This window comes from Meleagris gallopavo, chromosome 3 (genome assembly GCF_905368555.1).
Source record: "Meleagris gallopavo chromosome 3, MGAL_WU_HG_1.1, whole genome shotgun sequence".
NCBI classification, from domain to species: Eukaryota; Metazoa; Chordata; class Aves; order Galliformes; family Phasianidae; genus Meleagris; species Meleagris gallopavo.
In genome coordinates, this window is record NC_139406.1 from 24,501,907 (window position 1) to 24,527,641 (window position 25,735).

The following is a 25,735-nucleotide window of genomic DNA, read 5'->3' on the forward strand; positions in this document are numbered from 1 at the left end:
ATTCTACAACTTTACTGGGCAACCTGTTCCAGTGCTCCTTCACTCTTACATAAAGTTCTTCTGCATATTTTCTGTTCTTGAGTGGTGGGACACTGCATATGTCCACTATATGTACACATATGAATTCATCTGAAGAAAGAATAACGCTTCTTGCTCTAACACGAGAAAGTTGAGAAAATCTGTGTATACCCATAAGCAGCATTTTCTTGATTTCATATTTCTGAGGTTTATTTTTCTTTTATTGCTAAGTGTATCTCAATGGATTAGGCCATGCAGTTTAAAGAGGTTCTACATGACTACTTCAGTTTTATTCAATTACTGAAATTACTAGAACAGTAATTCAATCTTCTGACTGTTTCCACAAAACATTCATCAACATGTTCTACACAGATCATTCTCACAGACAATTTTTCTCACCTGTTCAATGACTGTTTTCAGCCACCACTGAGGACCCATCAGAGTTATGGCAGCAATTATTTTGGCATGCAGAACTCCAAGAGCCCAGTCCTAATTGTGTAAAAGCATACAGTTAGCATTAACAACTTTAATAGCTTCTGGCTGAAAGATTTTAAAGTAAGTTGTTATTATTTAGAAATGAAGATAAAACCAAACCATAACCAAACTTTTTTTTATTTACAAGGGAAGCTGTTTAAAAGAGTTGGCTTCTTCTGCAAATTCCTAAGAGACAGGATACTTTCAGAATTAAATGACATCTATAAAATACTAAACTCCCTGCATCTGGAAAAGTCAGCTACTACTACTTTTAAGCCAAAAGAAACTACCTACAAAATAGAAGCATTACATTTAGAGCAACACACTATTGCTGTTCTAGTATATTCTAGTACAGAGAACAGCGTTTGTACTACATTTACCCAAAAATAAGTTGTTTTAATTTCTTTAAAAATGAAAATGAATTACACAACGTTGCTCATACAAGTCAGAAAAAAAGTTGTTTTTCATCTCTTAAGTTGTAATTTTTCAGAACACTGGAGTTGATGTGAGAACACAACGGAATGCAATGCCCTTCATAAAAAGACACCATAGAATTCTGTGGAATGTTTATACCTTACCCTATGGTGCAATTATTATAGCATGGAATTTAAAGACACAACATAGCTACCAGCTTATAGTGCAAAGTTAAGTATATCCTTTCTGTACTAAACATACTTGTAAAAGGTTACTGAATAAAAACATTCTATAGAAAATCTAGTATTATGAAAAAAGCCAGTGTTCAAGTTGCTTTGAAGCACTTTCTGTGTTTGCTCAAGCACACAGTCTTTGTCTAAGTCAATTAATCCCCTTTTGTGAAAAATGGAAATTATTTCCAATCTCCATAGCTCCTTGTTAATTGAAAACCAAGTCTCAAGTCTCCCTAGTCTGTTCTTTTGAGGAAGCTCTGCCAAATGAAAGTAACATCTTTCAGTATATTTAACCCAAACTTTTAAAAGACATGCATGAATTAGAAATTGGTAGAATCAATAGCACAGATTCTTTCCAAAAAGGTATGTGAAATATGCATCTACCAATTCAATGATATAGTTGACTTAAAATAACAGCTGTACAGTATACAAGTATACTTGTATAAAATAAAAACAAACAATGAACTCAGGTAAACCCTTAATACAGGAACTCAAATAACCCTTAATCCTAAGTGAAGAAATGGATCAATGGATCAGTAGGAAAAGAATGGGAGCAACTGACCTGCCAAGGACAGAATAGAGGTGTTTGATCCAAAGGGACTCTCAAAGGTGCAACAATGACCAGCTCAAACAGAAGACCAAGCAAAAGTGGAACCACACCAGCTAGCAGTATTGCCACTATCAGTGTCTTCATTATCTTAAAAAAAAAAAAAAAAAGACATCCAATTCATATGGTTGTTAGGAAACTTTTTTTAAACTTCAAAATGTAAATTAAACTACATAGAGTTGGAGAAGAAACACTATAGATTTCTAATGCACATATATTATATACGCATCCATAAAAATCATTACAACCACATCAACAGTTTTGTAATACAAATTTTTTTTTAGGATCAAGTCCTATTCCACAGGCTGTCCAGAAAAAGCCACGACTGCACTTACTGGTATCCATATAATTTTTAACCATAAATTCACATTTTGCTCTTATCGATAGGGAACACTATCCTATGGCATTTTATTATACATATTTTCTAATATGGGAGTGCAGATGAAGCAAACGTGTGCAACTGAATTCCTCCATGTAGAAAAATGGCACCCACTGACATTCACTGACACTTCGTGAACGTGAATGAAGACCAAACAGTGGATGTGAGCACAGTGAGGTGGTGGGTGGTGCATTTCAGCAGTGCCAACAGCAAGTTTCCTCCAATGGTGCAGATCTTTTTGGGTGTGGCATGCAGGCTCTTACTCATGGCTGGCAAAAATGCATGCTAATGGTGGTGACTGTTGAAAAATGGTGTTTTCTAGCTGAGAATTTGCTCTATCAAATAGTGTTCTTGTGCTCTTTGCATCTATTGTAGTTTCCATGAAAATACATAGGAGGCATTACTTTCAGAGTCACTTATGTATACCTGAGGACATATGGCATTCAGGGTAATATAGTGCAACATTTTTTGTTTGTTCCTGTAAAGTGAATATGTACACATGTTTACGTATACATGTGTCCCCCTATGTAACATATATATGCAAACTCATCTCCACTGACTGTTTAACATTGTGCTAAACTGTTTTCCAAAATTAGAGCTAGCCTATGCAATAGGAATGTAAACTCCACATTTCCTAAGCCTGAAAAAGGAGAATGCAGTACAAATTACGGTGCAAAACTAGCAAGGAAAAAAAAAAGAAACAAGTTTTGTCTGCTAACTTTTCTTGATACTTCAGTAAAAATATTTAAGACTCACCATGAGAGACCACTCTTTGACCTTCTGAAAGATCACTCTACGACCCTGTGGCATCCAGGCTACCAGCACAGTCACTGCTCGGATAGTTAGCCAACAGACATAAAGACCACAAGCAGCTGTATACAGTTCATGAATTTTGGCAGTCCCCGTCCAAAATGACATTAGCCATCGGCCAGCAAACACTGAAAACACAAACACTTTTAAATAGAGTAATATTTTTTGATATAGTAAGGAAGAATGCTAACAACAAAAAAAATACTTCCACTCATTGTTAATTATCAGTGCTACAAAGTATAACAGCATTTTGGTACTATGCCCACAAGGCACAAATGTGCAAGCCTCACATAAATAGGGTAGATGTCAAATACGTATGTTTTTTTCTCTAAAACTTAATTGCACCAACAAATGTAATCTGAGCTACTGCATAACAAAACACTGCATGCAATACTGTTAAATCCTAAATAACAATCTTTAGAACTTCAAAAGGAATAACGTATTAGTGCATAAGCTTGAACTAAAATCTTGAGTGATGTATGGGTTATTTCACTGTCAAGCTCTTCAATCAAAATACTAAGACTCATTCATTACATTTCATTTTTTAAATAGCTTCAATTCACTAGTATTACAGTGGAATTATTTTACATAATATTATTCAAACCACTTCAAAACTTAGAACTCATACCTTGATAATACTGACAGTAGGATCGCTAATAAAAGTAGGTAAAAATGACACAGTACTACAGCAGTCAGATTTTGAAATTCAAACCAGTTCCCATGTCCCAATTTGTTCTAAATTCTTTAGAACAAGTACAAAAAGTTTTCATGAAGGTGGGATGTACATCACTTTCAAGTGTACTAGTGACCTGATATGATGAATATTTAAATAAGGAAGATAGCATAAGAAGTTCTGGTAACAGCCAATATATATTTTCCTTCTCTAAAAGGCAAAGCAAATCTAAGAGAATCAATTCAGTTCTTCTCTCAATTCTGCTACAAAGTGTCTCAAAACATAAATAATCCCATACAACTAAACAAAGGAAACACTGATCACTTCTCAACTGAGCTTTTGTTTAGATACAACTATTACCTCAATCATACAAATTTTAGGCTATTATAATTTTATGATGTACCTTTCAAAACGAGACATGATTTCTCCATGTTTTCTTCTTTTAACTTTAAGCTGTGATTTGAAAACATCTGCCATTATTGAGCATTATTCTCTGGGTTATTTGTAGTTACAGTTTTACAAGAGTAGACTTACCTGGTAAGGTAAGGCAGATAAGACTAGCAATCAATAATGTTATGCACATGAAAACAATCAAAAGAAATATCTGAAAGAGGAAAGAAAAATTGTTTATAAGAGTTACTTACTGAAAGCCAGCAAGCATATAAAAAGATAAATCATTCTAGAAAGGCAGCTAAGCCAAAACTCTTCTGCTGTCTGCTGCTCAAATATCAACTCATGTTTCAGGGTAATAGGCCTACCCCCACCATACATGCAGCACATGTACAGTATTGTGTATTTCTTTTAAGAGCTTTTGTCAGTTGTCACAACAGTATAAAGATTTGAATGTAGCAAAACCAAAGTACTTTGCTATGTGACATTAAAAAAAAAATAATCTTTTTTTGCACTGACCAGCACAATAACTTTCAATTAACCTTGAAAGTTTCCAGCTCCCTGTCAGATAAGCAAGACAGTGACTTCATATTACATGGATCAACTTGGTAACAAGCTCTTATAGGTGCCCTCAGATTTATGTTACCAGCAGATAACATCATATTTGGTGGCTCTCTGATCATGTTTACAGCTATTAAGCATCACATGGTATGAAGTTCTGCTTCCCTATTCATCAAGATCACACAAGGAACAAGCTTACTGTGGGAAAACTAACACCTTAACACAACAGACAGGTTAGGTTAAATCTGTAACGCGTTTTTCTTGATGAGACTTTTAGACAGCAAAGATCAGTCTCATCTCTAGGTTGTGATCTTCAACACTGCCTAAAGGAAGGGAAGCCCTGTGATTCTGTAGCGTGTGTGAAGGGGGATGATTCAACAACACTCAAAGTGCATGCCAAGAGACAGCCACCTACCCTTCTGCACACAGAACATCTTTTAGGGCTAAGGATTCCAAATAACACGAAGAAAACCAAAGTGGTTGACAACTGGTCTGCAGCTGTCAGTCAGAAAAACTGCTCCGTTTGAGGAACATATGGTGTGACTTGCCTGGGATCAATGCAATCTAAATAGTAACTGCAGGAGTGCTGGGGAGAAATTAGTCCATGTAGGAATAAATAACACAGGAAGAAGCAGACAAAAATAAATGATTAAATGCTAACGCGTGAAAATAAAATGAAAGTTTAGTTTTTAAAATATATAAACCATATAGAATACAAAACATGACTCACCATTTGACTTCCAATGTGTAAGCAGAATCTTGCAGAACAAAACAAACCCCCTCCCACAGTTATTTTTAAAATGCCTTTCCCTTTTCTCTTTATACATTAGATATACCTTACCCTGAGTGGGAATTTTAAAGGCCTCCGATAAGGCTGGAAACCCACAGGTCCTCCTTGTTGAAGTATGGCTTGATGGGCTGCATGAAGACCTTCTCCCACAACTGGAATGGCATTGTTATTGCGAGCATGATGATTGTTAGGCTGCTGGTTTGCATTGTTCTCATTCTCTTCCTGGTCACCGAGTAGGTAAGAATGGAGGTCTCTGTAACAGTCAAATTTCCATTTTTGTTCTGTTTGATATGAATGAGATTCTAAGACGTTCAAAGCCTGCTCACAACTTCCTAAGAGCATCAATCCCAGAATCATTCAGTCTATTTGAGAAGCATTCCTTTCATATTCCTTGTATACTTCAATATCAAATCTTGAACGTTAATTATTCTCAGCTGCAGCGAAATTTTCATTAGCAGAAAGGTGCATGTAGATAGTCTAGTGCCAGTCGATGAAAGCATTTTCAGAGTACTGCTTGCTATTTTAAGAAAAGCTGAGGAAAATATTTTAATCTTTGCTCACCTAGAACTGCTACAGAAATATTCTAGAGTTGTTCTTTGCAACTGCAACAATGGAAAGAGCATAGCAATTTCTGTCATCATCTGAACTTCTTCCACCGCATTTAAATGCTATCAAAACATTGACAAACTCCAAAAATAACTCTTGAAAATGCAAACTAAGAAGGAGATGGTAAGGTCCTCATGAGAAGTTGAAAACATATTTCAGATTGCAATGAAAGAAAAGGTCTCTCATTCACAGAGTCTCAGACAAAGCTTAGCCTTAATCCTAATAACACTCTATTCATATGATCCAAGATGAGCACAACATAGGGGGACAATGTCAATCCACACTGAAGATTAATTAAGAAATTAATAGAAACAAAACCAACCTTATTTTCTGATGAATGAGACAAGCAGCACATGAACTCAAAAATCATTTCAAATGTATGAACTCTGCCTGACCATTAAATAACTCTGCTTTTGTGATCATTTACTTTAGGTTACCATGATACAGTTTAAAGTATATTTTGAGACTTATCACCCACCTCTAAAATCTATAATTTTTAATAAAATTAATACTAAAAAATTATAATTTTTAATAAAAAATATCAGTATTTTCAGATTGATATTCTAAGTCATCTTCCCCTTACTTCAACTCATCCCTCATAGTATAAGAAATAAGTGTATTGTGCACATGGATTACGAGTGACAGAAATGCTCTGACACATCTCAGTTTTGCATTTAATAGAAAGTTAACAACTTGTTTAATCAGACTTCTGTAAAAGTTTTCCTAAGCAAACTCTGTAATAGCATACGAAAGGCAGTACTTGTCAAAGACTAGTATAATTTCATAGAAAGAGGTACACCCACAGGAAATCACTATAGTAGTTTCTTCAAAAATCATTTATCTATTTATAAAAAACAAACAAACTGTTCAAGCTACTTGCTGGAATAACTCTCCTGAAAGCATACTGCCTTTATTAAGAGGCTAAACTACAAGCCTTGTGTCCAGCTAATTTTGGCTTTCTGTACTTACAGCAAGTATCCAGCAGTTACGGTCCATGCTCGTACGAGACCTTTCAACCATTGTCTTGTATGCCCTTGTTCTAGCAAAGCTGGAAGCACCACCTGAAGCAAAAGGAGCTCTAGGGAAAGCTCACTTACTGCAGCATCACTAGAAATGGGAAGAGCAGAAACATAAGGAGCATTCTGTCAGTAAACTCTTACACTGAATCATACTAACAACAACAAAAAAACTATACTGGATATCAACAGAAAAAAATTGAACGTTTTTCCTTGTAAACTATTCTAAGCTCTTACTAAATGCATTTAAGCATTTAAGTGCACAAGAAATTTTAGAAGAAATATTAAGAAATATGATATCCCACCATCCAATTTGCTCTTCCATATGCTTTAATCATTGCTGATTCAACTATTATTTAGTAACAGAAAAATACTCTTGCTATTGCATCTACAGCCCATTTTTATTTAATGGATAACCAGGAAAAACAAACACAGTAGCTCTCCTATCGTAAGGCTGAAGAGAAAACTGTTTTGAAGGTATACAGAAAGCAAACTTTTTTTTTTTTATCAGCTCCTCATTTGACAAACTGAATGATGTCCCTACATGCTTCATCATTTTACTTTTTGAGAACAGGCAATAAAGTTTGGTTTAATTGGAACAAAGCAAACAAAAAAACCCCAACAAAATAACAAAAATAACATACCAAACAATGCCATTTTAATGCTCAAAGAGCACTTTTTTCTAGTTACTGAACTGAGAAAAATCTTATTGAAATGAAATGCTTACCTGTAGAGCATAACATTGTATGGAAGAAAGTTAGGCAGGAGATACTTAATAATGCGTATAGGAAGCCAGAGCATGAGCAGTACAATTGATCCGAAGACAATCTACAGAAAAGAAATTAACCATGTTAGTCTGAATGGCAGAATCAACCAACGCCATTCTCCCATTCAACTTTCCAACATGTTTTTTTGTGTATGATGGGTTAGCTCTGGCCAAGTGACAATCATCCATTCACCCAACCACTTATTCATTCCCTTCTCCAGTTGAGTTTTCATTATCTCAAAGCAGCAGATTCTGTTGGCAACCAGGTACGGCATCTGATCACTTAAGTTTTCCTTAAATATTTTAATTATATAGTATTGCATAAGTTTTCTTTCAAAGTAAAAAAATAAATGAGAAAAGCCCTTACCACTGACAATATAAACCTCCTGAGATGTCTATAAATGGGCAAATGAATCATTTCCTGCACAGGATTAAAGTCTGGATCATTCAAATTCCTGAGAAACCATAGGACACCAGGTCTCAGTACCTAAAGTGGAAAACAGGAAACAAACATGAACTTCTGAATTCCATGTTTCACATTTTGCATAACATTCCTGCATTAAAAAAAAAAAAACAACAACATTTAAACATAGCAGTGGCATAAAATATAACAAAATGGTACAGGGAAAGAATAAGAAAGTATTTTCATTGAATATAAAAGAAGCAATTAACAATTACAAGCTTAGCTTTCAATTATTAATTTGAAGGCAGAACTCACAAAGATTCAAGACTCAATTGAAACATTACAGTATGAGAGCTGCTCCAGAAGCAAGACCTCCTATTTTATTATATTGGCCCAAAACATCAGAGGTGGACATTGGTGGTACGGCAGTAGAGGTTGAACCCTCCCACAAATATTCCATTCCATTCTGTTGCTCTGTGACAGATGGCAGCAGAGGGGCAATCTGACAGAATGGCATCTGACATGGGAGTGCAGATGAAGCAAAGACGTGTCACTGAATTTCTCCATGTGGAAAATATGGCACCCACTGATACTCAGTGACACTTGGTGAACATGAATGGAGTGGATGTGAGCACAGTCAGGTGGCGGGTGCTGTGTTTCACCAGTGGCAACAGTGGGTTTCCTCCACTGGTGTAGATTTTTATGGGTGTGGCATCCAGGCTCTTGCTCATGGCTGGTAAAAATGCATGCAAATGGTGGTGACTGTTGAAAAATGGTGTTTTGTAGCTGACATTTTGCTCTATCAAATAGTGCTGTGCTCTTCACATCTATTGTAGATTCCATGGAAATAAACAGGAGCTGTAACTTTCCGAACAACTTTTGTAAAGCATTACCCTATATCATCACTTTCCACTAAAGTATGTACCAGGATGGCCCCTTCTATATAGCTCTGAAATCCAATCTACACACAAAACACAGTAGAAACAACACCAGTTGCCAAAGATGTAATAGATCAACACACAAGCTTCAACTACATAGCACACTAATCCTGTCCTTGTCAACTTACCTCTCTCAGTAAAAGAATGAAGGACGCAAAATAAAAGACGTAAACCATCCCAACTAACCAGTGCAGGAACATTGTGGTACCTGGGGCAGACTGAAAGCTTAATTCTCTATCTTTTAAAGTGGCATCAAACATTTCCTAAAAGTAATTAAAAAAAACAATGACACCTGGCAGACTTTCACAGTTACTCATTTTGTTTATCCTGGTGCATATACACTACTTAACATTTAAATGTTTGTCTCACATTAATTCATAATTACAGCATTTAAACAACAAAAAAACCCAACAGTTATTAAAATTTACATTAAGAACAGCAACTAGAAATCAATTTTTGATCAACAGAGAGAACTCCACCTTTTACATACATTAAAGAAGTTATAAAACAAGGTGGCATTGTGATGCAAGCAAACACTTGTTAATTTCTTATAGCACTAGTGGAGCTATATATTTAACTTTCTCCATTTAAAACTAATTCGTTTTTTCCCAGAAAAAAACATGAAGAAATTTATTCAGTACACCAGTTTGCCTATAAGCTTGTTATCACAGCAGTCTTTTACTGGGTTATATAAAGGAGAATAAAATTAGCATCGTGTGGTATCCACTCCAATCCCTTCACTCCAGCAATAATGTATTTATAAGAACAGGAAGGTGCTATCCAACTCCTGTCACAATTCTCATCAAAACCTTTTTGTTTGACTACGAACACCACTGAAAAAGTTTTTATCCTATACTTTTATACCTACCAAAGAGCATATATCCAACCACCAGCCACAGATGAGAGGAAACACACCAATTTCTACAACAACTAATAAGGAAACCTTCGGGAGAAAAAAGAAAAAACATCTCAGCAGATTAACAGAAATGGCTAAGCAAAGTATCATGCAATTTTGATTGAGAGAGTTGTTTTGCTACAGAAAAGATGGGATTACCTTGACGACGATATAGCAAACTCCTAACAAACGCCGTGACCGCTGGAACTTAACAAGCGCTGCCAAGCCCTGAATAGTTCTGTCAAGAAAATAATACTGAAAAATACTTTTTGTAATCATCCCAGCATTTTATAGTTTAATATTAAACACTTATGTGGCTTATCTACAGGAATTTTTATAAAAGACAAAAATTAAAAAACAAGTCGTTATCAGGGCTCTCTATTTCAAAATTGGTTGGGAGACCAACATGCCAGGTAACCTCCAAAAATATAAACCTAAATTAAGAATAATAAACTTTCTTGAAGTAATTCAACCAGAATTTCTCTCCAGAGAAACTACTGCCTTTGAAAAACCCATGCTATGAATAGCACGGCAAGGCCAATTTCAAAATTTTCTTTTAGGAGGCAAAACAGAGACATGCCATCAAGCCTATTACCACATTTACACTGCACACTAGCATAATATGGCCCGAAGTTGACATGAGCTTTGTGTACGTACACTTGAAGAGGAAACCGCTAACAAATATTCATTCTTTAAACTGAAGTTGAGGCAACTCCTTTAAAAAGAAGCTGCTATGGTGTGAACTATTTGCCCGTGGTCTTCTACCTTTCAAAAATACACTGCTACTTAATTTTCTCTGTAATAAAGGCTATCATCTGAAAGCAATGCTTGCTGCAAAGCCTCTGTATTTCAGAAGAGAAATGAGAAATTTAGTCTGTACACTAAAGATCTGGCAGGAGCAAAGAGATTTGAATAAACTTCTTATTGTGTCCTTGGTCTTTTCACAGTTGCAGGGTTTTGAGAAATGAGACTACGTAGTACATGGCAACATTTAAGAACAGTGAGGAGGAAAAAAAAAATTAAAAAAAAAATCAGAGGATCTTTACTCATCATCTTGGACAGATCTTCAAAAGTTATCTACAGGCACTCAAACATGCCTGTATAATCTCCTAATATCCTACAAATTTGTCTTATTAAGTGTGCGCAAGAGATCTGAAGCATGCAGTCCCACTGACAATTTTAAAAGGTCCAAGAAAACTAAGAAAAAATTTCCTTCCGATTTCACTGAAAGCACAGAGCAAAACAGTAAATCAGGTGCACCTGCAACACTTCTGTGCATCTCCAAAGTATTTCCAGAAAGACAACCCACAAATAAGACCTGAACCAGGTAACTAACGACAAAAGGATACATGACAAACTATTAGAGTCACTGCCAGCAGAACATATCCAACTATAGTTGTAATCAGGCCCTCAAAATGAGATGCTTGAACCTAGAAGGAAAAAAAAAAAAAAAATGGGGGTAGATTGATTAATCTCTTAAAAGGCTACACCGTTGTTCCATGTAATTAAGATAGAGTCAAAATCTCAACTCTTCAAGAATGACAATTTTGTTAAGGTTCTTCACACCGAAGTGTGGTTGGGCACTGGAACAGGCTCCCCCAGGGCAGTGGACATAGCACCAAATCTGCTGAAGAAGAGTTTGGACAACCCTCTAGGCATAGGGTTTGGGTGGTCCTCTGTGGAGCCTGGAGTTGGACTCAATGATCCTCATGAGTCCTGTCCAACATACAGGTCCTGTTCAACTTCCATGATTTACCTCTATACATGAAAGAAGAAACCTTACCTTACAGAACCCCCTTGCCTTCAATACCAGATATGAAAACTACCCAGTACACAAAGAATGCATGAGGAACAAGGTGCTTTTAAGAAACACACACAAAAAAACCATACATGCATTTTCTGTAAAAGGAAGAAAGCACACTTGAAAATGACTTTTCAGGTCACTTCTAATCACAAACAGAAGTGGAAGAGTACTACAAAAATACTGTGATTACATAAATAATGGCAGTCTTTACATTTTGAAAGTACTAAGCAGTACTTACATATTCCTCAAAGCCCAGGCCAACAATGGAGAAGTGACCAATGTGGTATGGACAAAATGCTGTGTAATTTAAGCAGAAAGAAAAAGCCATGAAAACTAATCAGAATCTTATTTGCAGGATGTGTTATACAACATGGTAATCATTCTATTTCTCATCAATTCTGAGAAAACCACTCAAAAACCCTTTTTCTCTCTGTACAAAGATTTGTGCTGTAATTCCACTATCCTAAAAATGCTGAAAGTTGGATTAAAACTCCCACTGAAGGACTACAAATATAAAACCGCACAGACCAGATTGCAGACTTTTCTTTTTTAGCTCATGTAGCTGTGGGGAAATTAAATTTCCAGTCTATGTACAAGACTGATACTGATCTCATACACATACTGCTGTAGGAGCCTGTTACTTTATTAATGATTCAGTTTGCTCTAACTTTTATGATGATGAAAAATGAAAGACCTGAATATGAGGGGAAGAGACAACACTCCAATGAAAGCATAGGAAGAAACTGAGAAGGCTTTTACCTCTACCCTGAATTACTGTATTAAGAACTGTCACAATTCTTGATAACTTTCCCCCATTCTGAGGTCACAGAAGGAATGTACTGAAAAAACACAGTACTTCCCCTACTTCTGGACACCTGTGTATTTTCAATTGTATTAACCAGTCACTTCAGCTCATCCTGCGGTCTCACTAAGGCTACAAAAGACTAAAGAGTTCAAACTCTCTTTCCTACCAGACTAAAGGGAGGCAGTAAGAAAGTAAAAGAGAAGCAGTAACTGCAGTCTCTTTCCTTTATTGCCTTTGCTGTATCATAACAATCCACACCGGGGACTACTGTGGACTAAATATACCCTCAAGAAGCCTGATAATCTTCTTTCTCCTCCTCATTTTCATAAAACCAAAGTGCAGGAAAAAAAAAAAACCTGAAAGATTTATCAAGATGTGCTATCCTAACCAATGATTAGAAAGTCTTAATCCAAATCCCTGTCAAAGAGCTTAGCAGGTACTGTGAAGGATGAGAAGCACTGATAAGTTCTTCATGCCCAGAGAGAACAAGTAGTAGTCAGATGAAAAATCCACAATAACTACAGACAGCACACTCAAATTTAACAGCTACATTTCTGTATCTTGAGTGTTTCATGAGATGACCGTGCACAGTCTACCTTTTCTTTTTAGTAACTTCAAGAATTTCTAATAGATCCCTTTCAATGTAAAGGTTATAAACTTCCCGAGTCCTATAACAAGCTACAGAACATATGAATTAAGTCAATGTCACTAACTTGTTGGAAAGAACATCATAGAAAAACTTTTAGACCAGTAATTAAGGTTCCAAATTCTTTCCCTCTGTTTTATCTACTGTTGACATACTTCCTGGGACATCTGAACTCACCAAGGCTGTGATAACTAATAGCTAGAGATTCGGCAATTATAAGTTAAGCAGTATTACTCAGCAGGAAAGATACTAAAAATAGGCTTGAGATACAAATTAAATTCCCATATCTCCTGCTCACTTACTCCAGAAAGTCATTCCTTTTTTTATTGTTACTTTCCCATCCAGAAAACTCAGTCAAGAGCTACTGTAAAAAAAAAAACTGTAAAAATTGTAATTGTAATCTACATTGTAAAATAACATCTATACATTATTAATTACCTTATTAATTACCCATATTACTCAGTTATTATTAAATTTATACTAATGTCCCCTTCTATAGTCAGAGCAGAGAGGAAAATGCAAGTATAGGCTAAACTTGAAGCAGTAAATATAAAAATAAAAATTCCAGGAACTCTTCAGGGGGAGCTCACTGCTACCTAAAAGAAGCTGGGCACTTTAATCTTCTCTTTTAGGCTTCATATGATTTTAAACTATACACCTGCACTTTGGGTTTTTTTTTTTTTTAGTCATTGCAAGTTTATGTCAGATTTTCCCAGCTCTAAACTACACAGGCAATCAGAACATAGAAATATTCCTATCTTGAGCTCAAACAATGTTGCAAGACTTCAAAGTTGCAGTTCAGCTTCCTTATCTCTAAAACAGCGCACGGAAAATTATGTAAAATGCACCTAGGACCGGAATTTACTATTTTCAAAAAACAAGTCAGACTAATTCAGCAGCGTGAAGGAAAATTGTTCAGTAGTTGTTTTGTACACAGAATGGAAGTCCTTCTGACAGCTTTACACATTCAGCTACGTTCCTGCCATTCCACTCTTCCTAATTTTGATCTCCAAAACTGAATTCTTGATGGAAGAAGTAATTTGACTATACCTAAGGAAAACTATAAGAGCACCCAGACTCATTTCTGCAAGTACTGCAATTGCTCACAAATAAAACTCAAGAAGGTTCTTCCTTTAGCAGTATTCCAAAAATACTATTTCCTATGACCTGACTGACATCATTAAGCTTTCGCTAGATTTCCTATTTTTAAAATTATTCACTTAAAGGAATTAATCTGACAAAGCTAGAAGCACTGAAGTTTTATTATTCATATTCCTAGTTCATTTGTGGTTCCATTTTTAAAAGTCTCAACACATATTTTGAGCCAACAGCCTTAAAATTAAGCTGCATTATCGTTTTACAAAGAATTATTTTTTTTACTCTGAGAGCAAATGACACTTACCAAACACAAGTATGAACAATGTATTTAAAGATACCACCCAAAAGACATGTTCCTGCAAGGTGAACGGGGGGAAGAAGGGAAGAAGACAAGAGAACAGTACATAAGCGTCACTAAATATGAGACAACATTGAAATATAAGACCTTACGCTTCAAACATGAGACATTTATTCACTGCACTAATAAATCATTCATATTTAAGAACTTTATTTCTTTCATACAGGAGATAAAGCAGAAATGATACTGCTCAAGAACAGCATGACTGAGCTTTCCCTTTAAAATATAACAGGTTTCCATTTTTAAAATAGGAGATCTGGCAGTTGATAAATGCAGCTAAGATGGGTTAAAGTTTTGTTGCCACTGACTCTTCACTGTCCCTCTCCTCACCCACAAGCCAAAGCCAGGCATCCCCAACAATTAGAGAAGATGGGCAGCGGGGAGAATCTTTCAAATAAGTAGTAACAAAGCCCACTGCACGACATGCATTACACAGACCAATTTTTCAGGGGAGATAATTACCATGAGTCTCCCCACAGACAAGTCCAAAAAAGCCAACTTTTAGCAATTACCTCCTTAAATTTTCTTAAACTAGAGAAACTTTGGAATTAATTTAAAAGATAACCTAAAAGAAAAAAGCAGACTGACTATTGTTATCTTAAAAAAGACTTCATATTGATATCAATAAAAGTAACATATAGCAAAAGAACTCAAAGCCAAGAAACACCGTTGATGCCACACAGAGCGCCCTACTCTGTGGAACTCCTAATAAAATGGTTTCCTTGGTCATTATATTGTATGAAAATCTATATAGTTTATATCTATAAATATACATCAAATGAAATTAGAGACTTCAAACAACTGATACAAGACCAGTTTTCTCAAAGACAAACCTGTTACGCAAACTTCTAAAATGCAGGATTGTACTTACTAAAAAAACCAGAGATCCATCAAGCCCAAGCATCTGCAGATATAAGAAAATTGGTTTTATTCACTGAGAAAAATACAAGTAATATATTTAAGTAGAAGTCTTTTTCACTCCAATTTTTAGATATTCAATAGGCAAAAGTTTTTCTATCACTCAGCTAACAGAATTCAGACAAATTCTTGGTAATAATGGTAGTAACTAAGTTCTCATTCAACACTGTACAACTGTAGTTGATGAAAAGCAGTGATATACATATAGAATTATCTTAATAAAAACGTATTGATAATGTAATGGATTCATTTATAGCCTACTTCTTACCAACACTTTGAAGAATTTAACCAATAAAGGTTTTATGTTTACGAGAGTTTAGTGTTTGAACTACTGTTTAAAACTGTTTAAACAACACAGCATTAAAAAAAATAGATGCAAATTTTGTCTTCCTAATTGCAAGGTATTACCTTACGTTTCACTTAAAGAACTGCAAGAATATCATTCTACCCGCAGTGCATAAAAGCAATTAGTAATTAGATAACGTTGCTATATTCTGTGCTACTAAGTTTAGAACAACACTGGTTTACAGGAAACAAATCCTCCATCACTCCTTACAGCTGCTACAGGAAGCATCCACAGATCTGCCAAAAATACAGTACCTATTCCAAAAACTCCCGTCCCCATACTTCAAGGATTGTCTGCTGTTTTAGTCCTGACTCTCATAATGCTGCTGAAAAATGGCAGTTTCGATATTAATTTGTTCAGGGTGTTGTGCTAAGATATTAAAGCTGAACATATTTTACAAAGTAAACCAAGATGCAAATATATTTCTGAAAACTTAGAAGGCTTGAACATTGTTTGCACAAGATAAAACAGCAGGAAAACCTACCCTGCTAAACATTAACGAGAGTATTGCCTATACCAGCTCATAGGCTCAGAAAAGATTGTAAGAGTTTGCTAAAATTGATTTCTACATTTCATGGAGAGGCATCCAGAGTATTTTTCACTAGTTCAACAATATGTCCTAGAACATAAAATAAGAAAGACTCCCCTTTTGGCATATACAGTATAAGACAAACCAATGTTCTTAATTGTTGCTGAGCCGTGCTTAGACAGACCCAAAGACTTTTCTGCTTCTCATGCTGCCACACCAGTGAGGAAGCTCGGCATGCACAAGAAACTGGGAGAGAACACAGCCAGAACAGCTGACTCCAAGTGACTAAAGGGAAATCCCATATCACATGGCATCGTGCTCAGCAGTAAAAGCTGGAGCAAAAAAGGATGAAGGGGGGGAGGACAGAGTGATGGCAACTATCTTCCCACTAAACCATTATAAGCAGTGCTTTCCTCAACACCTCCTTGTCAATGGGAAACAGCAAATTAATTCCTTGTTATCACTTGCTTGTGTGTTTGGAGCTTTTACTTTCACCAGAACTCAGACTATGAGTTCTTGCGCTTTTACATTTTCAGTTCTCTCAACAGAAGAGAGTGAGGAAGCAGCTGCGTGGTGCTGAACTGCCTGTTGAGTTTAAATTACAACAATCCCTTTAATGAAATGAGGATTTCTAGACCTTGTTCAAGGCAACGACTGTCTCATAACCTAGAAACGGAATAGCTAGATTTACAGCTGCCTGCCTTGGACACTAGTGGTGATGGTAAACAAAATGATCAGAGCATACATCACACATCTAATTATGGAAGCTGTTACCCATAAACAAAACAAAAACAACATTAATGTAATGTGCTCCATCATTTTTTATTAAATGCATTTATCTTTTACAAATATGTAAATGAAGTATGTAATAAAAACTTCAGTTTTCCTCTTTTCTTGAGTTTGATTGGTACTTTCAGGATTACAAAAGTGAAGTACTCAACTATATATCACACAACACTCATATGCTGTTAACATGGTATAGCATCCTCAATATAAGCTGCAATTCATTTCTAAAACTGACCAATCAGCTGAAGATTCTAAAAGGTCTGGTAGAAGATTTTAAGCTGTTACTGCACTGCAAATCAAAGAAATAACTTTCTGATGCTTAAGCAGTAGTAATAATAATAACATCTTGTCTTTAACCCACTGACTTAATTTTAGGTCAGTAAAGCCTCTTACTGCAGTTTTCACACTGGACAACAGTGCTCAAATATATCCATATATATGGATTTTGTTGCAGCAATACTGCATATCATTAAGTACAAACCAGAGAGAAGTAACTCAAGAAAATTATTCCTACTTACTCTCTCCCAAGTAAGCTCTTCTGCAGCTCGATCCCATTCCAAAGCATTCCAGTTCATGTCATCTGAGGAGACAAAGGCCATTCTTACAGCTGTCAGACTTACCCAAAAACAGATGTAACCACTCCACACTGTCTTCAATGAATAAAAGAGCCAAGGTGAATACCATTCAACTCATAAATGCCGACAGCTTTCCAGGGAGCTTTAACACTCAAGAGAAATGCATGAAATTTGCAAAAGCAAGAAGATAAATTGAAGCAGAAACTTATACAAAAAACTTCCTTGAATTATGAGAGTTCTATTTTCAACAGTTTCATTTATATTAAAAAATTTAGAACAGTACTGTTTTGAGTCACCTGTTACCTTGTGCTCCATTGTTTGCATCTGCTGCATCTTCTACTACAGCATCTTCTTCATCTTCATTATCCTCCTCCTCTTCATCTACCTGCTCTTCTTGAATTTCAGGGTTCTCACCTACAACTGCATCGTCAGCAGCTGGGTTAGCAGGCTGATCAAGCACAGCGTTTTCAACAGCTCCATTTGCAACAGCCTGAGCCTGCAGGAACAGCATGTAGCATTCAGTTAAATGCTTAATCTGTCCCTGTACTTTATTCTGTATTCATGCAAAAACAAAACAATTACTTTTTTTTTCTTAATTTAGTTACCATTTAATGATACCAATAAATCTCTTAGAAGACAAAGAAACATTTAGAGTTCTAAACAAACTAGCTTAGGTTGGAAGAGGCCTCTAGAGATCACCTAATCATCTCAAAGCAGGGTCAGCTACAGCAGGTTGCTCGGTGCTGTTTCCCGATGTCGTTTAGGTAACTCCAAAATCTCTCTTTTTTTTAGAAAAGGTCCAAATGAAATTGCCTGTACTTCTACTTGCAGCTATTGCTTTTTTGTCCTGCCACTAAATACTACTGAAAAGCCACTGCATCTGTCTTTTATACCTACCAACCATGCATTTATACACACTAACAAGGCACACCTTGCCCAAGCAGAACAGTTAGTCACTCTTAGCCTCTCCAGTTCTTCTCTTGGCTCTTTGTTTAATCTTCTGTTGGCCCTCCAGTATGTCCACTCCCCTACTGTACTGGAGAGTCCAGTACACAGCACTCCAAATGTGGTTTCACCAGAGTTTAACAGAGAAGAACCTTCTTGAGCTTATGAAAACTGTCAGTAAATTAAAAACATAATTCAAGGACAACTTAAATCAAACTAAGGATTTGGATCTCACTTTTTAAAAAGCTGACATGAAAAAAATGTGAAACTTTACTCAAGAATTCCACCCCATGCATGTACTGCTTGCATCATCTCTTCTCCCACACAAGAGTCTCATCAAAAAAGAAAAAGCAAACGAGTAAATCAGGGTCAAGTGAGAGGTCAGAGAATCTCTAATTTCAGAGTTTTCAGAAAGCTTCCAACTACCTACAGAACAGTGAATTGATACCTCATGAACTACCAAAATAAAAAAGACAAAAATGGCATTTTCATTTACTATAGTTGATAATTCAGCTCTATATGCACAAAACTTTCTTTAAAAAAAGTATAAAATACAGACAAGTAATTGTCATAAGAACCTACACAATTTTAAAGCTACCTAACAAAAATGATACTGAAATAAATCCATTACCATTCCACTTTATAGACCTTCAAGAACTGAACAGTGACATTAACATATTTAGGTAGAAGCACATGTTCAACCTCAATAAATTTAGAAATATACACTGCAATCAGATGAAATTACTGCTGGTTCTGATAACATATTTATCCACAGAAACACGTTTTCTATATTTATTATGAACTATTGAGCAGTTAAGTTTTACCTCGTTTTGTTGACCAACACCATTGAGTGGTTGCTGCTGATTTTGTTCCAACCACTGTGGTGCTCCTCCGTGGACGATCTGCTCACGTAACCAAACAAGGCTGATAAATGCACACAGAGTGCATGTCACCACAAAACAACCCTGCAAACAGTCTGCCAACAAGTTCTCCCTGTTAAAGAGAAAATAAACATTACTTAAAAATGAATACTGCTTATTAAGACTAAACTTGTTAAATACCTCAAACAAATCCTCCCAGTTCAAATCAACAAAAATCCACATTTGCGTGAAAAGTTGAATTTACTTGTGTGTCTAGGTGAAGAAACTGTATGATTTATTTTTTAAAGCTCTGCTGAAAGGCAGTTTCTGTAAGTACCTGTGTACAAGCAGTTCTAAGCACCAAGATAAATTCTAATTTGGTAAAGTTTATATGTCCCTGTTTTGACTTTTGAAATTACTACTGTTTAAGTAGAAATATTCCTGTAGAAACAAGATGAAAAATAGCGTCAAGAATAGTTCAGGAAAAAGAACATTCAGGAAAAGCTTAGCTAATAGATAAACAAATTGCTATATCAAAGTTGTTTCTTGTAGAGAAAATCTGGATTTACTACAGCAAAAGATCTGTTTATCCACCAAAATGTTTTATCTGCAGAGTTACCCTAACCAAACAAATGGAACTGCTGTGTCTGTCTTTGATTCAACTTTTTAGGCAGTCTTATACCCCAGATATTTTTTCTTCCACTCTACTTTAGAAAACCTGAAGTATCAACTCACATAAAACTGCAAAGCAGCAGCAAAACAACATTCAGCTAGGCAGCTGAAACTAGGGTTTCATATAAGGTAAGAAATACTTAAATTGACTTAAGCAATCCTCACTCCTATTCCAAGTGTTCCCTCTCACTTTCACCCTCGTACTTCTCCTTGACCATAATGAATTTGCTCAGGAAACTTACTAACCATGCTAAGCCTTTTAAAATAAGTAAGAAATATGCTATCAGAGTACTTTGCCATGCCCTGTGAAGCATCAGTCTGGCTCCCTGTGGAGCTATACAAACACTTGTGCTTGCATAGTACAGCAAAGACCACAGGCAGCAGAAATCTAAAGTGAAAAGGCGACACCAGATGCTACTGAAATCAACTCTGTCAAAGAAATACATGTCAAAGCATTGTGAAGCTGTACTTTGACACACACGAGTCCTTTATTTTTCTCTCTAAATATAGGTTCTGTAGACTGTAATGGATGCAAAAAAAAAAAAAAAGGTGAAGGAAGGGACATTAAGGAACCATTTTCATGATTATCTTCCTAGAAAATTTCTTTGTATCAGTCTGGTTAAGTACTTACGTTGATAGAATATCTAATGGCAGTGTCAGTAGTGAGCTCACAGAGCCAGTAAACAAGCACTTGTAGATACGACCTGCAGAAAAAACACACAAGCATGGTATAAAGTTGTTCTTAGTTATCGTCTCATTTGGAGTTATTATCTTTTCACTTGACTTTCTAAATAACTTAATCACAATTTAATCCATAAGCAAACTGATCCCAAACTACTTTTTCCTTACAGACTTCATTCTTCACATACAAGCACTAAAATCTGTAGTAAGGAAGTCTGGAACAGATCTCATGTGCAACACTTTAGACAAAGGACACCAGCCATTAAATCCTTGTCACATCTCTTGGATAATTCTTGACTGGTGCTAAGGAACTGATTTTAAATTTGCTTTTCATGCATAGATGCCACTTAAGATCATTGTTTTGTTTTATCCCTTTCTAGTCTTGGGTAAAATTCATGAATTTCAGAGTTCTCTTGTCTTCTTTTACATAACTTATACAACTTACAACTCCAGTCCTGTTCTCTTCATAGATATTGCAAATATCTACAATTTTAACCACTGTGTGACTACATGAAATGTATATCGAATTGCTCTCTTCACCAATATAATTTTTAAACTGGCGATTGAATCACTCCAGAAACATAAACTCATGTGCAATGCTGGAATGTGATTTCTTAAACTAGAGACAAAAGGAAGCTCTTTAGATAACCTATCTCACACTATGGCACTTCCCACTGCCTTACCATACACACCCACTTAACTCAGAGTGTTCATGTCTCTCTTACCCACGTACTGTAGAAGTACTCTGGGAATTTTGCCCTGGGAACTAAGAGGCTGAATCCAATTATCACAGAGAATAAAGCCACTTTGGATTAAATTGGCTCAATTAATTCCACTTCTCTGAACTGATCACAATGTGTCATATAATTAGCTTTTTCCATCTAAATATGCTGCATGCCAGGAAAACAGCAACAGCCTACCAGTCCACTGGGATTAGGCTGAGGGTGAGTTTTTAAAGAGAAATTCCTTGTACCCTCCCATCTCTGATAGGAAGGCCAGAAAAAAGTGAAATTACCAAAAAAGAATGAAGAATTTATTCCCCACCACATATTTGTTCATGGATAAGGTAACTGCACGATTAGCACAACAACCTGTAAGATGAGCATTTAATTCTTTGTTCAAGCAAGTATCTCATTTGGGATATGCTGCATAAATAACTTGGCAGACATTTTTCTTCCAGGTATAAAACAAGGAGAAACACACTTATTTGTGAAGCCAGCCACACACAATTATGTGAGCCTTATGAGAGAATAGGGGGGAAATCAAAGTAGCACTTAATATCAGATGTCAAGACTTACAAAAATTTATGTTGCTGAAACAAGTATTGACAAGGGAAATAAATGGATTTTTCAAGGTTTTTAGACTGAATGGCTCTATCATGTTGGTTATCCTATGCAAATACCCTTCACAGCACACTAACTCCTAAAGGAATCCATGAGGAAGGTCACACCATTTCTAATGTGATGTAAACAAAGAATTAAGACAAAGTAGAAAAGTTTGGCATTGAAATCGTAGTTACTATGTCAATATGACTGAATGATAAGTGAATATTAAAACTAGCAATGGCACAATGACATCTGTAAAATAAATAAAGTACTATATACTTAACTTGTAGGTGGTGACTTTTGGTAACAATTCATTATCACTAAAGAGTCATCATCAGGTTTTCAGACGGTTAAGAAAATTAAGTGCTTCCATTAATCTACTGAATATTTATTTGCTGTCCTTAGAAAGTTTTAATAAGAGAAGTGCGTGACATCTACACTTTGAAAGTCAAAGGTAGAAATCAAGATTTGTCAAAAACCCCAGGAATAAAAATAGTTTTCAGAAGAAATTAAGTTTCTCAAAATGAAAACTTATAAGGGGGAAGAAATAAGAAAAATGATAGAAGATAAAAGAAAAACCTACAAGATGAAATGAGAAAGTGAGAAAAAGACTACCAGAATGAAAGAATGATACAAGATATTTTTAAAACTTCTGGCTGGTTACAATTCATCCCTATAACCAGAGGACTCATATAGAGCATTTTTCTTTCACACTGCTGTAAAATTCAAAATTACTAACATTTCCCACATGCAGAAGTTTGCAGTTCAAAACCCTGTAACACAGATAGCTAACAAAGGTCAGAGCAAAGGCTATGCTAAAATCAGACACCTGAAGAATTTTAACTTTTTCTAGTTTTAGTCCAGAGTGATTTGTCATCACGTTTACTGTGTCCAGAAATGCTCTTTTTCTTGTGCAGAAAGGACAAGCTACAGGAATAGAATCACTCTTTGATAGGTGATGCTGGTATTGTGCTACTCTCCAACTAAGCCAGCATCAGCTACACTTCAAAACACAGAACATATTGAGAAACTACAAAGGGAGGTTCATTCACTGGCTTCCTGCTCTTCTTTTCAAAGAGTATTCTACCATTTGTAAAGATGCTCTTCCAATCACTTCCCTCACTGAACACTATATTCCTCATCCCTTCTTTTTACATCTTCTCTTTATTTTTAGCTTGTTGAAACCTCAATAGTTCTCTGTTTGTATTTGAAAGTCAATTTCAAATTAGATGCTGCAACAATTCCAATGTGTGTTCCTATTTTCTGCCTAATTCTTAACTACCTATAAACTCCTTTAAAAATTGTTGTAAAAGCAGCTTTACTGGCCAGTTTATGCATGACTTCAAAGGAATTTCAATTTTCATACTAACAAAAAATTTGCACTTATTCTTAGACAGTTAAAAAATAAAATTACAATTCTTCTAGCCAAATATTAACAAATAGTATCAAATTAAAACTTCCATACAGATTTTCAAGATGACAATTAAAAATTGGCATTTTACTGCAGCAAGAAATTTAAAAGCTCTTATATATTTTCTCTCATCTCAACACCTTGATGCATTGCAGTACTGGCTCAAGAGCCAATGTTATTTGACTTATTTCACTCAGACTTTTTTTTTAAGTAACCCAACAATACCCACACCAAGCTTTTCTGAACCAAGCAACAAATTTTCTTGTGTATCCAAGTGTTACAGTACAGTAAATTTGTACTCACATGCAGTAAGAGGTACTACTCCCAACCACGCGAAGGCCACAAGTGTATAATGAAACCAGTACCGTATTGCTGTGCCAATACTCGTAACCAGTCCAGCAAAGATGTCTTGGATTGGAAGCCGTGAAGGCATATCTGGGGAATAAACTGTGTAGAAAAGGCACTTATTAATCAGCTCGGCCTTTAAACAAGCATTTATGTAGAAGACCTGACAGCTACGAAATGTTTGTATTTGAGAAAAATCTTACAATGAGAATAGCATATTCTATGGACTTCCAACAGATCACTCCAAATAAATAACAAAAAACGTCATGACACATTTGTTACATTATGCATTGAGTTTAATAGGAAAATCAATACTCTCCATGCTAGTTTTTGACTAAAAGATGTTGTTTTCTTAATAGCTTTACTACATTCACTGCAAAGTCAAAATAAGCAGAAGCCTGCAAGAAAAAGCAGGTTTTAAATTCAGCAGCTCTCCCACTCATCACCTGGAAGAGATCCCTGTTACTTACAAATCTAGCTCAAGGAAAAAGCACATGGAACAACGTAAATCTCCAGTTTTGCATTCTCTCAATTTGTACTAAATAGTTCAGCCTACACTTGCCATCCAACACGACAAAATTCAGCAAAGAAAAAGCAAAGTAAAACAGCATAAGCCAGAGGCAACTAATGAAATATCTGCAAGTGTTGATACTTACATAGATAAACTTTCATTTTCATGGGATATCAATTTCTAGTACAGTTCCACTTATTAAGGAACATGTGGCAATTCTCATAAAAGTAAATTTTCTTGACCTTTTTAATTGAACACCCATATACTACAGAAATCTCACTACATTCAAAAGTCAAGAAAAATAACGTCAAGGTTTTTTTTTTTTTTAATGTGAATTCACTTTTATTACCTGAGTCAGTAGATAAAAGAGCTGCACGATTTCTTTCACAATACCACCGATATTTCTAACTTATCCTTCCCCAAATGATACTCAGATATGGAACTGTATCTTTCAGATTACAGGCACTGATTACCTAAAGTCTTCCTGGCACATTAAGCAATTGGAAACATCTACTTCTAACAATGTCAATACATACAAGTAGCTTCTGCACACTTATACGGATGCCTAGAAGTCATAATGTCCAGCATGGATACCAGATGTGAATGAAGAAGATAAACTACAGTTTAGCACAAAGATATTGCTGCCTGGGTAGTAAGCAGTTACACTGAGAACAGGTGAACTTGAAAATATCAACACATTTAACCTGGACTATTGTTTGAAAACTTGATGTACTTTCAGCCACATAAGTGACCCACATTTTTCTTTGTAAGAAATATTGGAGAAAAAATTTTCCACCCTCTTATACAAACCTTTTGTTTGCAAGTCTGAAAAACACTGCTTCGTGCCATCCACCTGCATTCACCTTTTCTCTAAACAACAACCCTGCTCTCTTTAGGTGCATTCATGCTTTTACTCAGAGAGAAAGCCGCTATGTGAGAACAGACCACTTTTTTTCTCTCCAGGGAAACTCTCCTAAGTATCTGTATTGTAATAACGCAGGAGCACAGAAGAGCAGCATCAATACGCAAAGGAATGCAGAGAGTTTGGTGCACTTCAACAATAAGTGGATTGTATGTGACACAAAGTAACAGCAAAACAGTAACTGTGAGATAAACTTTAACAGGTTTTAGGTTTCAAAGGTATTCC

The 25,735-nt window shown here is 35.8% G+C and overlaps 1 protein-coding gene across 2 annotated transcripts in view; it reads right to left on the reverse strand.

Moving 5' to 3' along the window:
* The window catches only part of MARCHF6 (membrane associated ring-CH-type finger 6), a 43,500-nt gene that overhangs the window by 6,340 nt on the left and 11,425 nt on the right, over positions 1-25,735 (reverse strand). For both annotated transcript variants that reach the window (XM_010708508.3, XM_019613829.3), the window contains exons 4-23: positions 24,036-24,179; positions 20,947-21,019; positions 19,608-19,776; positions 18,142-18,334; positions 17,782-17,843; positions 15,556-15,588; positions 14,631-14,682; positions 12,016-12,074; positions 11,323-11,403; positions 10,133-10,201; positions 9,947-10,021; positions 9,207-9,341; positions 8,105-8,224; positions 7,699-7,799; positions 6,925-7,062; positions 5,401-5,602; positions 4,143-4,212; positions 2,882-3,063; positions 1,702-1,836; positions 418-507 (exon numbers count right to left, since the gene is read on the reverse strand). In XM_010708508.3, coding sequence (XP_010706810.1) covers positions 418-507; positions 1,702-1,836; positions 2,882-3,063; positions 4,143-4,212; positions 5,401-5,602; positions 6,925-7,062; positions 7,699-7,799; positions 8,105-8,224; positions 9,207-9,341; positions 9,947-10,021; positions 10,133-10,201; positions 11,323-11,403; positions 12,016-12,074; positions 14,631-14,682; positions 15,556-15,588; positions 17,782-17,843; positions 18,142-18,334; positions 19,608-19,776; positions 20,947-21,019; positions 24,036-24,179 — 2,183 coding nt within the window. The remainder of the gene's footprint in view (positions 1-417; positions 508-1,701; positions 1,837-2,881; positions 3,064-4,142; positions 4,213-5,400; positions 5,603-6,924; positions 7,063-7,698; positions 7,800-8,104; positions 8,225-9,206; positions 9,342-9,946; positions 10,022-10,132; positions 10,202-11,322; positions 11,404-12,015; positions 12,075-14,630; positions 14,683-15,555; positions 15,589-17,781; positions 17,844-18,141; positions 18,335-19,607; positions 19,777-20,946; positions 21,020-24,035; positions 24,180-25,735) is intronic.